This window comes from Saxophila tyrrhenica, assembly GCF_035928015.1.
Source record: "Saxophila tyrrhenica strain CCFEE 5935 chromosome Unknown scaffold_1, whole genome shotgun sequence".
Taxonomy (NCBI): domain Eukaryota; kingdom Fungi; phylum Ascomycota; class Dothideomycetes; order Mycosphaerellales; family Extremaceae; genus Saxophila; species Saxophila tyrrhenica.
This window is the reverse complement of record NW_027041733.1, coordinates 1,803,276-1,816,341: the sequence shown is the minus strand read 5'-3', so window position 1 is coordinate 1,816,341 and position 13,066 is coordinate 1,803,276. Positions and strand designations below refer to the sequence as shown.

Genomic DNA, 13,066 nt, shown 5'->3' with positions numbered 1-13,066 from the left:
GTCCAGAGAGGATGCTGTTTCACGATGAGCTCAAGTAAATCGTCTTGAGAAGCGGCTTGCTTCAAATGCATAAAGGACAGGCTCGCCATGGCGTATGAGCTGCGGAAGACGCTGCATTGAGCATCCGCCGACCTGTACACGGCAAGCATGATCTGCTCGCCACAAAGCTCAGTGCTTGCAGCGATGACACTTGGAAGCCGTCACTTCCTCGCGAGCGTGTTGTGTGTAGACGTGCAACTTCCAGCGGTATAGACGCTGTGAAATCCGCAGGTAGGTGCTCTGAGAGGTCAACTTCGGTACTTTCACTTGCTTGATGACATCTTCAATATCTCGAGGAAGACTGTAATGCAAAGTCTGGCTCGAGTGCCACGCGGAGTGAGCTGGAATGGCCAACAAGGAGGTCAGCCAGGTTAATGGCCACCCAAATCGTTACAGGCTGACATCAACAGAATCAATCGCCACTCTCTAGCCGTCCGGCCTTCTCGCGACTGTCGCCCAACAACAAACCTGCGCTGAGCAGCCAGCGCGATCACTCAGCATGCAGGAACCCGGACACGCCACTCAAGGTCCGCAAGACGAGAGAGAACTTGAGGCAGCACGCCGTCTTTGCAGACATACCTCCACCGTGTGTCCATGCGCACTGTACGAAAGATCACCATGCTACACCCATCAGTTCATCGACGACTGTTGTCAGTAACCACCAGCTGCCCCGGGAACAGACTCCAGCACCGAGAGCGGATGTATATGCCACAGAACCAGCGCCGCTGGCAACTCCATCCTCTTCATCCCGCATGCAGCGCCAGAAGTCAGTCAGCCGTCGCATGCTGTCAAGGGTCAAGCAGGGCATCGGGAACCGATCCAAGAGCTCACACTCCGTCCGACCAACCGAGTCTGACACCAGCCTGGCACGGAGACTGTCTGGTCGCCGCAAACCAAGCCAGGAGATTGACAAACGCTCACACAGCTTCGAGATCGCGCGAGCCAGCATTGACAGTGGGATTGACCAGACGCCGGCCTCGGTAAGCTTTGTACCTTCGACCGTGCAACGCTCGTTCACCGGCTCGACTGTGTCTACGAACGAGGCATTGGGAGAGGGATCCGCGAGCAACACCCCGGACTACGCACGACAACATGGCGAGCTGGCTAGCCTGCGTCTTTCGCCTATTCCGTCTTCTTCGCCACCACCTAATCAAACGCCTCGGCCACCACCCCAGAGAGAGCTACCTCCACTGCCACAGTCCACGCCGATCTCTTTGCACGTTCCTTGCATTGAGCTGTGCGTGGCCTTGAGCTCCAGCGCGGTCGATCTGCATTCGAAGCATGATATCTGGGTGGCTATGGAGACTACCGTGAGGCCAATGCCGACGACTCTCGACACATCAGGCCAAACATCCACCGGAACCTCAACCGTTGTCTCTGCGAGATCACACCCAATTGATGACACTGAGGGCTCAAGCACAGCTCGAAACGTCTGCGGAAGCATCTCAAGCCTCAGACTCTGTTTCAAGCCTGTTGGAGGCTGCAGTGTCCGCGAAGTGATTGGACAGAAGACATTCAAGGACTTGAAGATTGGCCAGCAATGCTCGCTGTTCATCAAAGTGCATGTCCCAAGGGTTCGCATTCGAGACAGCTCAGTTGACCCCGACCCGGACTCACTACTCGCGGAACTGGAGAGCATGATTGGGACCTTGAAGATGGAGATTCTTCACCTCGAGGCACGCTACAGGCACTGCTTGCTGCCTTCCGACAACGTGGTCACCGTTCGTCACATCTGCAAGGTAAAACGGCCTAAGACGGAATCACGATGGAGCGTTGTTGGTCTGGATGCCACGTTGGGCTCATCGTCAGACGTACATGTTGCCTTGGCGCAGTATCTGGCTGCCACATACTCAGCTGCGCATGCAGTGGACATGCTGCAACGACATATCGACAATGCTGCGAAAGATGAGCCCGCCGTACGCCAGATTCGGGATTCGCTGATGGAGAAGATGGTGGCATGCGATCAGCATCGCGGTGAAGACGTCAACCCATCTGTTATCGTCACCGACAGCGAGCTTGACGTCGTTCCGTCTGCTAACCCGCCGCCTGCTACTAATTTTACGGCTCCTAGCACGCCGGCTGCTCGGGAACAGCCACGTGAGATGCCATCGACTCCTAGAACGATGGAAAGAAAGCCCAAGCTCAAAGAGCAAGGACTTCTCGGACGCCCTGTCATTGCCGCACCTCCAGTGCTCTCGCTGGCAAAGACGACCATTTCACTCTCGGGCTCAGCGCGTCCCTTCTCACCAGAGCCTTGTGCTAACGACGAAGCAAACCTCGAGCGATCGGACTCTGCCAGGCAGCTGTGGCGTCACATTCGCAGAACGTCGCTATCGACGAAACAGCTTGAAGAGCTGACAACCCAGGCGAGCAAAGGGCATCTCGAGCCACCAGACGAGTCGGTCAATGAGCTTCAACGCCAAGCTCTAGCCAACAAGAGAAGCGTGGGGGCGGAGACGCTGAGGGCATGGAAGTGGGACGAGAAGCTGGATCAGGACTACAGGCCTCCTGAGGCTCCGTGGATGTGAGGGCGAGCACCCACGGTCGACCGGTCCGCGTTGCCGCACACTTCATGTTGGCTACAGCAGGCGGCCATCTACGAAGACCCACTCAATAATTGATAGGCGCTGAAGAGCATATGATACGCATGCGCCGTCCTCACATTTACCGCCAATGCTTCACAACATCCGCGCTCTGCCGCGCCAGTCGCACAACGGGAACAAACATGATCAGATCACGCCTATTCCAATTATCGGGTCACCATTACCACGACGCAGGGTCCCGGCTCGGAGCCCGCGAGTTGCACAGTTCTTCCCTCCCGACCCTTTCCGAAGTCCCGGGAGCTCGCAGACAATGCACGTTCATCCGGAGAGCAGTCCGGAACGCGGCGATGGTGTGCGACGCATGGAATGTTTTTGGGTCGTACAAAATGTGCGGTGAGGCCCAAGATCTTCGGCGGTATGGAGAGGGAGGGCTCCGGGTGGTCAGGATATACGGGGACACAGGACATATTGTCAGATTATGGATCTTGCGGCAGTGATACGGTGCGAGCAGCAGTACGGCTCGTGCAAGCTATTGGCCTGCAAAGAAGTAACTGGTATAGGCCAGCATATCGAACGAAAACACGCAGGGTTCTGCGACCGAGCAATGTTCCGCCAGCTCACATCGAGTCCAACCCTCTCTTGGTCCACTCGGGATATACCAGGTCTTTCCGCAGAGTGCTCATCAGGTTCCGATCTTCGATGTAGTCGTTGATGTCCAACGTCTCGAACTGACTGCGGTTGCCGATGTAGATGCCTCGACTCTGAATGCTGCTCCAGGTGTCAGCCAACCGTTGAAGTATTCGTGCTGAAAGTAATACTTACAGCCGTGAGTATTGCATCACACTGCTGATGAACTCCTTCCGGTCAGTCTTGCCATCGAGCCAATCGACGAGGCACACTATGGGACAACAACATTAGCAACAAGCAGCTAGCTGAGTTCCGTCAAATCGGAGACACTTACTGACGTCGAACGCTGCCTGGCTGGTCGACGCCACGGTGTGTGGTCGAAACCCTGCCAAAGCATCGCCAACCAGAACCACCTTATCGCTCATGTAAACAGCTTTTGGACTGCTCACGTCCGTAATCGCCTGTACGAACGGGTTTGTCGACTTGTTGGCCTGTGTAAGAAGCAATCAACATGTAAGCATATGTCTCACCAACATCATTGCTAAGGAGTCATCTGCACAACGCCCTTTGTCTCTTACCATCTCTGCCATCTGCGGCGGCAACCTGTCCACCGCCTTTGCCTTCAGCAGTTCCCAGGCTTCCCATGTGATCATGCCTGTCGCCCGTCAATCAACAACGATAAGCTTCAATGCAGGCAGTTGACAATCACGCACCGGGTGGGATGGTTATTCGTCTTCTCCTTCCATTCTTATCTGTCATGATTCTCTCCAGGTCCTCGCTGCCTTCATCAAAATTCGCGTACCAGACAAAGTTCAACAGTCGGTGGCCAGGCTCTGTGTTGCCGTTCTCGCCGGCGATGGTGTAGGTGAGGTTCTGGATACCTATACACCAAAAGTCAATTCTACTGCCCTCGCCAGACTCCTTACCCAACCTTACCCGGTGCGTGGAACTGGTCACAATATCAGCAGACGTCAACAATTCAGCCAAACGCATACTTACAAAACAAAACCTCTCTCGAAAGACATCCAACGCCTCCTGACTCGCCTCCGCCTCCGGCACCGTCCCCCGAATCACCACATACCCAGCATACTTCCTCTCAATCCCCTGCTCCAGAATCGACCGTGTCGTCGAACTCGGTCCATCAGCAGCAACCAGCAACTTTGTCGTCAAACTCTCCTCCTCCTCCGTCCCATCCTCCAGCTTCCGCTTAAACACAACCCTCACGACCTCCCCTTCCTCAACCACATCCGTAACCGTACACCCATACCGATACCTCACCTCCCCATCCCCTTCTCTCCTCTCAGGCAACTTCGCTCCTTGCAAATACCCACTCTCCACCCGATCATAATTCGCCCTTAACAAATAATACGTCAAATCCCAAGACGTCATATTCTGCCTCTGTTCATTCTCATAGATAACATCACCCTGCTTGTTCAGATACAAGCGTTTATAGCTCGGCACAGCGACGGGTTTACCGGTCCGGTCGTACTTTTTAAAGTACTCGATCGTGTCGCCGCCGGCTACGATGCCGGCGCCTTGGTTTTCCAAGAGAAAAGCATTTGTGCGTTCGAGGATGGTGGTGTTGTAGCCGTGGGTTTTGAGGGCAACGCCGGCCATGAGGCCGCCGAGGGAGCCGCCGACCTGGGTTGGGCGAGAGTGAGATGATGGTTGTTTTGGGGGTTTTGGAGGGAGCTTACGATGACGATGTCCTCGATCTTGGGGTGGCCATTGCCATTTGTTCCATTGGTGCCGTTGGTAGCCATTGTTGCGGTATTTATTTCTGCTTTTGCTCAATGTATATGGTAGAGATATATCTCTCTCCTATCAATGGCTATGTTCGATGACCTCAATCATGCTCCATGTTGCCGGGCTGGTCTCGAGGTGGAACCCCGCCAGAGCATTCTCTGAACGACACACCCATACGAGACATTGAGATGTACCTTGTGTTGCAGCAGAGGAATTCATGAGACGCAGAACGGAACGGTGGTGAAGCGAAAGACAAACTCAAGCTTTCGTCGCCAAATCTTGGTTCAGACCGTAGTTCTAGACTATACTTCTGGCATCAAACCTATATCCGCCACTACGACGAGCTAATGCCTTCGAACAGCCTGCCGTTAGTCCGACCTACATACTTTGACCATCCCTTTTGCTTGTGTCTGATATTCTATAGATGCTCACGTCTCGTTCCTCATAGCTATCATGAGACCACTTCTCTCGTCTACTCGTGGCCAATCGGCTTTCCTTGGAGCACATAGTCGATGTGAGCTGCTCCAGACACAATCATCCCACTCTTGCCGGTGACGTGCGGGTCCTCGCCTGTAGAAACAACGTCAGCCATGATTCAATACAGTCCGTACCCACTCGCCACTGTACTCACCAACAAAGTTATTCGGGAACCCAGGTTCAAACGGCGTAATGCTCTCCAGATACTCGATTTGCTTCTCAGTGAGCTTGATCTCCAACGATTTCATGTTGTCCTTCAAATGCTCGATCTTCCTCCCGCCGACGATTGGGAAGACGTATGGCGCCTTCGCCATCACGTAAGCCAGCGCAATGGCGGTCACCGACTCGATCCCGTGCTCGCCGGCGACCTTCTCCAGCGCCTCGCTCATCTTAGCCTCCTGCTCGCTCTGTCCCGGGCCAGTCAAGTTGCGCAAGCCCTCGTTATTTTTCTTCCGCTCCTCCATCGCCTTCTTGCTCTGGAACTTCCCACCCCCCATAGCGTCCCAAGGCGCAATTGCCATGCCGAAGTGCCGGCACATGGGGATGATCTCGCGCTCCATGTCGCGGAGCATGATGTTCCAGCGGCCCTGGTAGACGCTGAACTGCGTCTTGCCGTGGGCCTTGGCGTAGGTGTTGCAAGCGCTGACGATGAAGGCCGGGGTGTCGCTGATTCCGAGGTAGAGGACTTTGCCCTGCTTAACGAGGATGTCGAGAGAGTCCATCAGCTCTTCGACGGAGGTGGTCCAGTCCCACCAGTGGACATAGAGGATGTCGATGAAGTCGGTCTGGAGCTTCTTCAGAGAGTCGCGGACGGACATGTGGAGAGAGCGCTTGTGGTTGCCGGTGTAGTTGACAGTCTTGTTCTTGCCGAGCTTGTAGTTTGCGTAGCCCTATGTAACATCTTATCAGTCGATCCTTCTCAATGGATGTCAATCACCCATAGAACTCACGGTCGTATACTTGGTGGCGATCACCATCATATCGCGGTTGTCCTTCTTCTTCATCCACTCCCCGATCCAACTCTCGGACTGTTCATCCTGGTAGTTGTTGGCCGTGTCAATGAAGTTACCGCCAGCATCGTAGAATGCATCGAGCAGCTTCATGGAGTTCTCCTTGCTCATGCTGCCCAGGATACCTTCCCAGGCATCGCCGATGCTCATGGCACCAAGCTGCAGCGGTGAAACTCTGATACCTGCCGTCGAGGACAGGATCCTGTACCGCCCGAGCTTGGTCTCGGGCTCGGGCGCTGGCTGGAACATATCGGCCATGGTGGGTGGATTGTTAGTGTTGTTGTGGTGAAGGAGGTAACCTGGAAAGTTGTTGGGGTTTTGTCAAGCAGTAATTGAATGGTGAATTGAGAGGAGAAGAAACGAGTTTTGAGTGGGAAATAGTTGCTTTGAAATTGCCTCGAACCTTGAAGTAACGGTGAACGCTCAATTACCTTACTTGATGCAAGAAGTTGCAGTTGCAGCAGCGGTGTTAAGATCGATATCTCCAGCTTCAAGCTTCATGGTCGTCATTGCCGTCCGCGGGGGCCCGCTAGTCAGGTACGACCTTGCTGGGGTCGCTGCTCTGCCGAAACGGAGCAGTGTGAGTCGGCTATACCAGAGGTGCACGCCGTGCTACACATTTCACTCCATCCTTTCCATGGCGGACCTTATCTGGCCCGACCGGGGTTCTGAGGCAGGCAATGGATTTTTCTCAGAGGCAGTCACAAGCAGATCTGATGCTGCGGCAGATACGACAGCAACACTTGCCGACAATGCGGGCTGCCGTGTCGTGGTGCAGCCGAACAACAGAGTCCTGAAATACGGCTGTCGAGTGAATATCGGAGAAGCACATGCGCTGAAGTTTGGACGGGAGCTACAAATGCCAGTACCCGTCGTTCACGAGACGCGCAGCCTTCGCGAAGGCGGCATTGAGATCTGTATGGACTTCATCCCTGGTCAACCCCTTGAGGATATCTGGCCGACAATGTCTGCCGAGCAGAAGACAAGCATCGCCTTGCAGCTTCGCCAGATAGTCACGACCATGCGATCCAGGTACCGCCCGAGCAATCTAGCATTGGAGCTTGCGGAGGCGGACCAACGCTGGATTGTAGACGGTACTCCCCGTACAGTGGCGGGCCCTTCGAGACAGAAGCCGAGTTCAACACCTTCATTCTCGATCTATAAAAGGCCACGCCGCCCGCCATCCGGACTTCGATCTCGAGAAGTTTGCGAACTGACCATCGTGTGGTCTTCACCCACGGCGACCTCAACCCCCGTAATATCATCGTCGAGAACGGCACTATTAAGGCGCTACTGGACTGGGAGTTTGCTGGATGGTACCCTGAGTACTGGGAGTATGTCAAGTTCTTCGAGCGTGGGACAAGCTGCAAAGACTGGAAAAGCTTCGCCGATACGGTGTTTGCTGACCCGTACTACGACGAGCTCGTGACGTTCCAGGCTCTTATCCGCTGGCAGATGCCGTGAAGGCAGATGTCGTTGGATCTTCTGCCAGACTCTATTCCTCATCTGCAGCATCTGCGATGGCATCCGCCATACCATCCAGTCCAGCCTCGCAGGCCTGCGATGACAACATCCCACGCTGCTTTAGCCTGTCCAACACCGCCCCAACCCAAGTCTGACAATTGAACTCTCGATTCGAATTCTCCAAGCGGACCGCTCTCACAACACCGACCAGCTGAGCGGATGTAGTCCGGACTTGGACGAAGCCTACATCAACAAGCTTGGCCAAACTTGCGCTCTCTAGCGGGTTATAGTTCTCTCTGACCTGCAATTAGACATCTCCCCGCGGCCCGACGATGTGGATAAGGGTGTCGGGCGTTTGATCCTGAAATTGGATCCACAGAGCTGTGTGCCGGAACTCTTGGTAATCCACAGGTTCTCCTTTGTAGACGGCGATGCGGATGTGGGCAACAGTTGTGGCCATGCTCTCGAGCTTGTTTCCAGCGCTGAAGAAGACCGTCGGCAGAGAATGTGTATGATGGCGCCAGGCTGGACTGGGACGCAAGTCTGGTGAGAATAATTCGGACGGCACTTACTGACAAAACATGCAGACTTTCGGAAGCTTTATAGAGCAGTGGCAGCCGCCCGTCCAGTACCAACATCAGGCACAAATTGCAGCATCGGCATGCCAGCGCCTACGTCAGCTCAGGCGCGTAGGCTCTTATGCACATCCCGTCTTTGATAGGCCTTAGCGGACAGCTGAACATTGCGGCACAGCAGTTGCATGCTCCTCAACACACACAGCGCCTAACCAGGAGTCGAGGTGACAGCACGGCACAACCGTGTCGAGTCCAGCTTTGCAAGTAATGGAATTTCGATAATAATGGTCTATCCAAGCTGGCAAATCACTTCCGCCGAATCTTGAGCGCATCTCACCTACCCCTTCAAAAGCCAGTTGGCTCGAAAAACAGACCGCCTCGGGTGTGAAACCAATCAACCGCCGTCTAACCCACTCGAAACTCATGTGCGATTGATTCCAGGCCATCGCCTTTCCGTTGCCAAGCTTCCAACCAACAGCACATTCGGTGGATGGATTCCACATCGTGTCGGTCGACAAGCACCTCACAGTGAAGCAGGAAACGCAGAGCCGCCATCTCACCCTTTCCTCCGACTCCGGGCACTCTTCCTTGCCGTCCCTGACACTTCCACAGTTGCACCACCATCCTCATTGACGCCCTTCGCCACTCTCGTGTCTCCAAGAGTTTCCGTCGACCCATTGAGTGCGTGCTCGGCTCGCTCGCGTGCGTCCTTAATGCTACCTTTTCCCGCAGGCGTTTTTGCCTCGTCGGCATCCGGCATATCACGGTCTTTGACCTTTCCAGGCTCGCCAATGCCGAGATCGCTGTCCTCGTCCTCAGATGCAACGGGCTGGTAGTGCACTTTGTCCGGCCCAACACCCTTAGTGCCCCACGGCGGTTCAAAGCGCGTGCGGATGGTTTGGATCATTTTGCTAAACCAAAAAAGATTGAGGCTGTTCAGGACGAGGTTGCTCACAAAGTAGACGATCGGAATCCAAAGCGGTGTGTATTGCTCATAGTTGAACGCCGTGGTCTGCCCTTCACGGTCTCTTGCGATGCGTAGAAGCTCCTCGGTCGAGTAGGTCTTCAGCTGGCCGCTTGGAACCCGAAGCACGAAATCGGAGTGCCCGGTTCGGACAAGGTGGAACATGTCGTGGAAGACCCATGTGGAGGAGTAGATGCCCCAGACCAGACGGCAGGAGAAGAATGTTAGGACCAGGAACACGCCGTTGATTGCTTGGTAGATCGAGCCGGTGAGGTGGAGCTTGTCGCAGAACCAGTGAATGTTGAGGAAGGGCGACGAGAGCTCGTAGAGTAAGAAGATTGGGGCGGAGAAGTAGATGAAGGGTCGCTATCGCAGAACGTCAGCACTCGATTGTTTCACATCCCACGTAAGATCAGAGAATGGAACATCATGCGAGAGGACAGAGGAAGGAAGACGTTAGAACGAAAGAGACATACATAACCCAGCCCAAAGACCGCCACGGCACTGACAGCGTGCGCCACCATGCCCCAACCAAAAATGCTCACATGGCTCGCACATACGCAAAGATCCCACAGGAAGTAGCCCAGCGCGAAGCTCTGGCATAATCCACCGAAGCCATAGTATCCCCACAATCGCCCTTCCCAAGCGTCGTTCCACTCCTGCCCTTTTGCGCCAACACCCCTCCATGACTTCCTCTCCTCGTCAAACCATATGGCGTACAAGCTCAGTCCATTGATTATGCATGCCTGCGCAAAAGAGACCACGTGCACATCCCAGTTCAGCCGTGCTCGTCGCGAGAGGCGGGGGTAGGTTTGCGGACACAGGCGCGCCGAGAGGACTGGTGAGACGATCGTGCAGATGAAGGTGTATATGAACGCTGCGAGTAGGACCTCGTGTATATGCAGCGGGAGGGTATGTAGGTTGAGGCGATCCGCGAGCGGCTTCGTTAGCGAGACTAGGAAGGCGGGGGGTGGGGGTAGAGGGTCGAGCATGGTGGTGATGCTGCTGTGCGGCGGCTCCTGGGCGGACTGATCTTATCGGCGGGCTGGTGGCTGCTGCATCGGTGGCAGATGGTGGTGGGGTGTTAGAGATATGAGGCACAGGATACTATGGAAAGTGAGGTGGTATCTTCCCCACACGTTCGAGAGCCGGATGGACTTTCCCACCACATTTGCTGCTGGTCGGGCCGATTTCTCCTTCCTCTTTTGTGTTAGTCCTTCCTGCCAAAAGAACGACTTACACTCTCATGCCCAACAACCCATTGTTCGCTTCAGCTCAGTTCACAGCCTTGCACATATCACATCGTCATTTCAAGACTGTGCTACTGGATGATGGCTCGTATGAATTCATGAAGGAGAAACAAGAAGACGGGCTTACATGCACCGTGGGAGTCTACGAGCATCTAGATATCTATGCGCCAACGTGATTAATGCACGACGATTGCTCGATCTGGCGCAAGCTCAGCACATAGCGCAGCGAAGCAAACCTCAGGTATGTTTGTATACAAAGTGCAACGACCATCAAATGCGAATCGAGACACGTGCAATTGAAGACGATTCCATTCGATCGCCAGCATTGTCTCAATGACGGTACGAGCCTAGTCCGGAAGACGCAAGAAGCTTCTCCTTGAGCCTGCGGAGGACAGTCCTGCTGCAGCTTTGGAAACCTGTCAAATTGCCAATGCACACAAGGAGTTTCAAAGAAGTCCGTGGCAGACGAGACAAGACGTGAGGTTCAAATTGGGTTTGCATCAGCCAGTCGCTCCTTCCATCTCTGGCGATTGAAAGCTTGGGCGCTCGCTTAGCTCCGCTCCCGTCATCTCCGCGTTCAACCTTCCGCCATAGCACCTCGTCGGTCTCCTTGTCGCCGCCACCGGAAATCGAGAAGCATGCCGTTGCCGACGAACGGGCAGAGCTCCAAACGCCCAAACATCGTGATGACTCCGCTCTTTGAACGTGTTCTGGCGCAGGATGAGGACGCCTCCCGGATACAACAACAATACGCCGATCTTCAGGCAGCGACCGAGCAGCTCAGAGCGAAATGTGGGCTCTTCCGGGAGAAGCCACCATCAAATAACTCTCCAGCTTCCAACCTGAAGCGAAAAGCCTCTGATCACCCACTTGACGGGCTGGAATCGATCGAGGAGAACGAGCCCACCGCTGGAGATCTTCTAGCCAGACTCTCAAACGAACTGCGCGACGAGCTTAGCAATGTGACGCCGAACGAAACGATCCATCTCTGCGGATTCGGACCACTCCAGGCCCTCGCATCCCGCCCTTTCGAAGTTTGGGAGCTCGCCAGGGAAAAGCTGCACACCTGGCCATACAGTAGAGTGCCCGTATGCTGGAGACGGCTGCTGGAGGATGCGACGCTGGCGAAAGTGGCGAGAATGCTCATACTGCGTGCGGTGGCAGTGGAAGGGCTGACATCTAAGCGACGAATGATAAGTGCATCCGAAAGGCAAAACGCAACGACTTCACCAGACCGCTGGTTCGCAGATGTTGTCAGAGAGCTCGACGTGGGTATGTCCATGTCTGGAACACCTGGCCGACGGTCCACCTTCGAGCACGCTTTTCGAAAGCTGGAGAAGCTTCTCCCGCAAGACGCAGTTCCACAAGTTGCAAGCAACTTTGGCATTGAGCGCCCAAACAAGATCCAGCTTGGCAGTCCCACTGCCCATGAGAATGAACCATTGACCTTTGAAGCGTTTCAAAGCCACCTCGATCACAAGACCACTCCTCTCATCATTCCCGGTGCGTTGGAACACTGGCCAGCCTCGACAGAATGGCAAAATCCAAACTACTTCCTCGGCCGCACCCTTGGCGGTCACCGTGTTGTGCCTATCGAGCTGGGCAAGATGTACACCGACGCAGAGTGGAGCCAAAGGCTAATGCCGTTCCATGAGTTCTTGACCAACTACTTGCTACCTGCAAATCCCGACGAAATCGGTTACCTCGCGCAACACGACCTCTTCAGCCAAATTCCATCTCTGCGCTCCGACTTCAGCATCCCCGACTACTGCTACACCACGCCACCACCACCCACTGGCGCCGTCTCTCACACTTCCGGTCTGGGCACCACACCTCAGCTTGACGAGCCTCAACTCAACGTCTGGTTCGGACCGAAGGGCACGAAGACCCCGCTGCACACCGACCCATATCACAACATCCTCTGCCAGGTGGTTGGCTACAAATTCGTCCTTCTCTTCCCACCATCGGACACCGGCAAACTGTACCCGCGCGGAGAGAATGAGAATGGGGTCAGCATGGCAAATACCTCGCAGCTCGACGTTTCTTCGATGTGTCCGAGGGAGCTTCTGTTTAGGAGCGGGTCATCTTCTCCCACAGACTCAGTTACAGGGGCACGTTGCGATCTTTTTGAAAGGTTTCCTGCTTTCGCCGGAACGGACCACCTCGAGGCGATTCTGGGCCCTGGCGAGTCGTTGTATGTGCCGCTTGGCTGGTGGCATTATGTGGAGAGCTTGACGACGAGTATCAGTGTGAGCTTCTGGTGGAACTAAAGTGTCGGCGTAGCTTATGGAAGGCCTGTGCAAAGATTGATTGAGACAACAATTTACAAGTCACGGCTTGCGTACTGTTCCGGGAAGAAGGTCTTCAAAGC

The 13,066-nt window shown here is 54.7% G+C and overlaps 7 protein-coding genes across 7 annotated transcripts; 3 read left to right on the top strand and 4 right to left on the bottom strand.

Annotated features, from left to right (window-relative positions):
- Positions 1 to 385: 385 nt before the first annotated feature.
- On the top strand, positions 386 to 2,567 carry LTR77_000796 (uncharacterized protein; the record flags this gene model as incomplete). The annotated part of the gene is made up of 2 exons (XM_064798061.1): positions 386 to 400; positions 450 to 2,567. The coding sequence occupies 2 exons, from the start codon at positions 386 to 388 to the stop codon at positions 2,565 to 2,567; spliced, it is 2,133 nt and encodes a 710-aa protein (XP_064664295.1).
- A 632-nt stretch (positions 2,568 to 3,199) lies between these two features.
- Positions 3,200 to 3,862, bottom strand: LTR77_000795 (uncharacterized protein; the record flags this gene model as incomplete). The annotated part of the gene is made up of 4 exons (XM_064798060.1): positions 3,200 to 3,350; positions 3,405 to 3,480; positions 3,544 to 3,700; positions 3,788 to 3,862. The coding sequence occupies 4 exons, from the start codon at positions 3,860 to 3,862 to the stop codon at positions 3,200 to 3,202; spliced, it is 459 nt and encodes a 152-aa protein (XP_064664294.1).
- Positions 3,863 to 3,914: 52 nt separating this feature from the next.
- On the bottom strand, positions 3,915 to 4,972 carry LTR77_000794 (uncharacterized protein; the record flags this gene model as incomplete). The annotated part of the gene is made up of 2 exons (XM_064798059.1): positions 3,915 to 4,850; positions 4,907 to 4,972. The coding sequence occupies 2 exons, from the start codon at positions 4,970 to 4,972 to the stop codon at positions 3,915 to 3,917; spliced, it is 1,002 nt and encodes a 333-aa protein (XP_064664293.1).
- A 455-nt stretch (positions 4,973 to 5,427) lies between these two features.
- On the bottom strand, positions 5,428 to 6,700 carry AAD14 (putative aryl-alcohol dehydrogenase aad14; the record flags this gene model as incomplete). Its single annotated transcript, XM_064798058.1, has 3 exons — positions 5,428 to 5,525; positions 5,587 to 6,322; positions 6,383 to 6,700. The coding sequence occupies 3 exons, from the start codon at positions 6,698 to 6,700 to the stop codon at positions 5,428 to 5,430; spliced, it is 1,152 nt and encodes a 383-aa protein (XP_064664292.1).
- Positions 6,701 to 7,079: 379 nt separating this feature from the next.
- On the top strand, positions 7,080 to 7,906 carry LTR77_000792 (uncharacterized protein; the record flags this gene model as incomplete). The annotated part of the gene is made up of 2 exons (XM_064798057.1): positions 7,080 to 7,529; positions 7,610 to 7,906. The coding sequence occupies 2 exons, from the start codon at positions 7,080 to 7,082 to the stop codon at positions 7,904 to 7,906; spliced, it is 747 nt and encodes a 248-aa protein (XP_064664291.1).
- Positions 7,907 to 9,037: 1,131 nt separating this feature from the next.
- LTR77_000791 (uncharacterized protein) lies at positions 9,038 to 10,437 on the bottom strand (the record flags this gene model as incomplete). Its single annotated transcript, XM_064798056.1, has 2 exons — positions 9,038 to 9,811; positions 9,922 to 10,437. The coding sequence occupies 2 exons, from the start codon at positions 10,435 to 10,437 to the stop codon at positions 9,038 to 9,040; spliced, it is 1,290 nt and encodes a 429-aa protein (XP_064664290.1).
- Positions 10,438 to 11,333: 896 nt separating this feature from the next.
- LTR77_000790 (uncharacterized protein) lies at positions 11,334 to 12,965 on the top strand (the record flags this gene model as incomplete). The annotated part of the gene is made up of 1 exon (XM_064798055.1): positions 11,334 to 12,965. The coding sequence occupies one exon, from the start codon at positions 11,334 to 11,336 to the stop codon at positions 12,963 to 12,965; it is 1,632 nt and encodes a 543-aa protein (XP_064664289.1).
- Between the last annotated feature and the right edge of the window lie 101 nt (positions 12,966 to 13,066).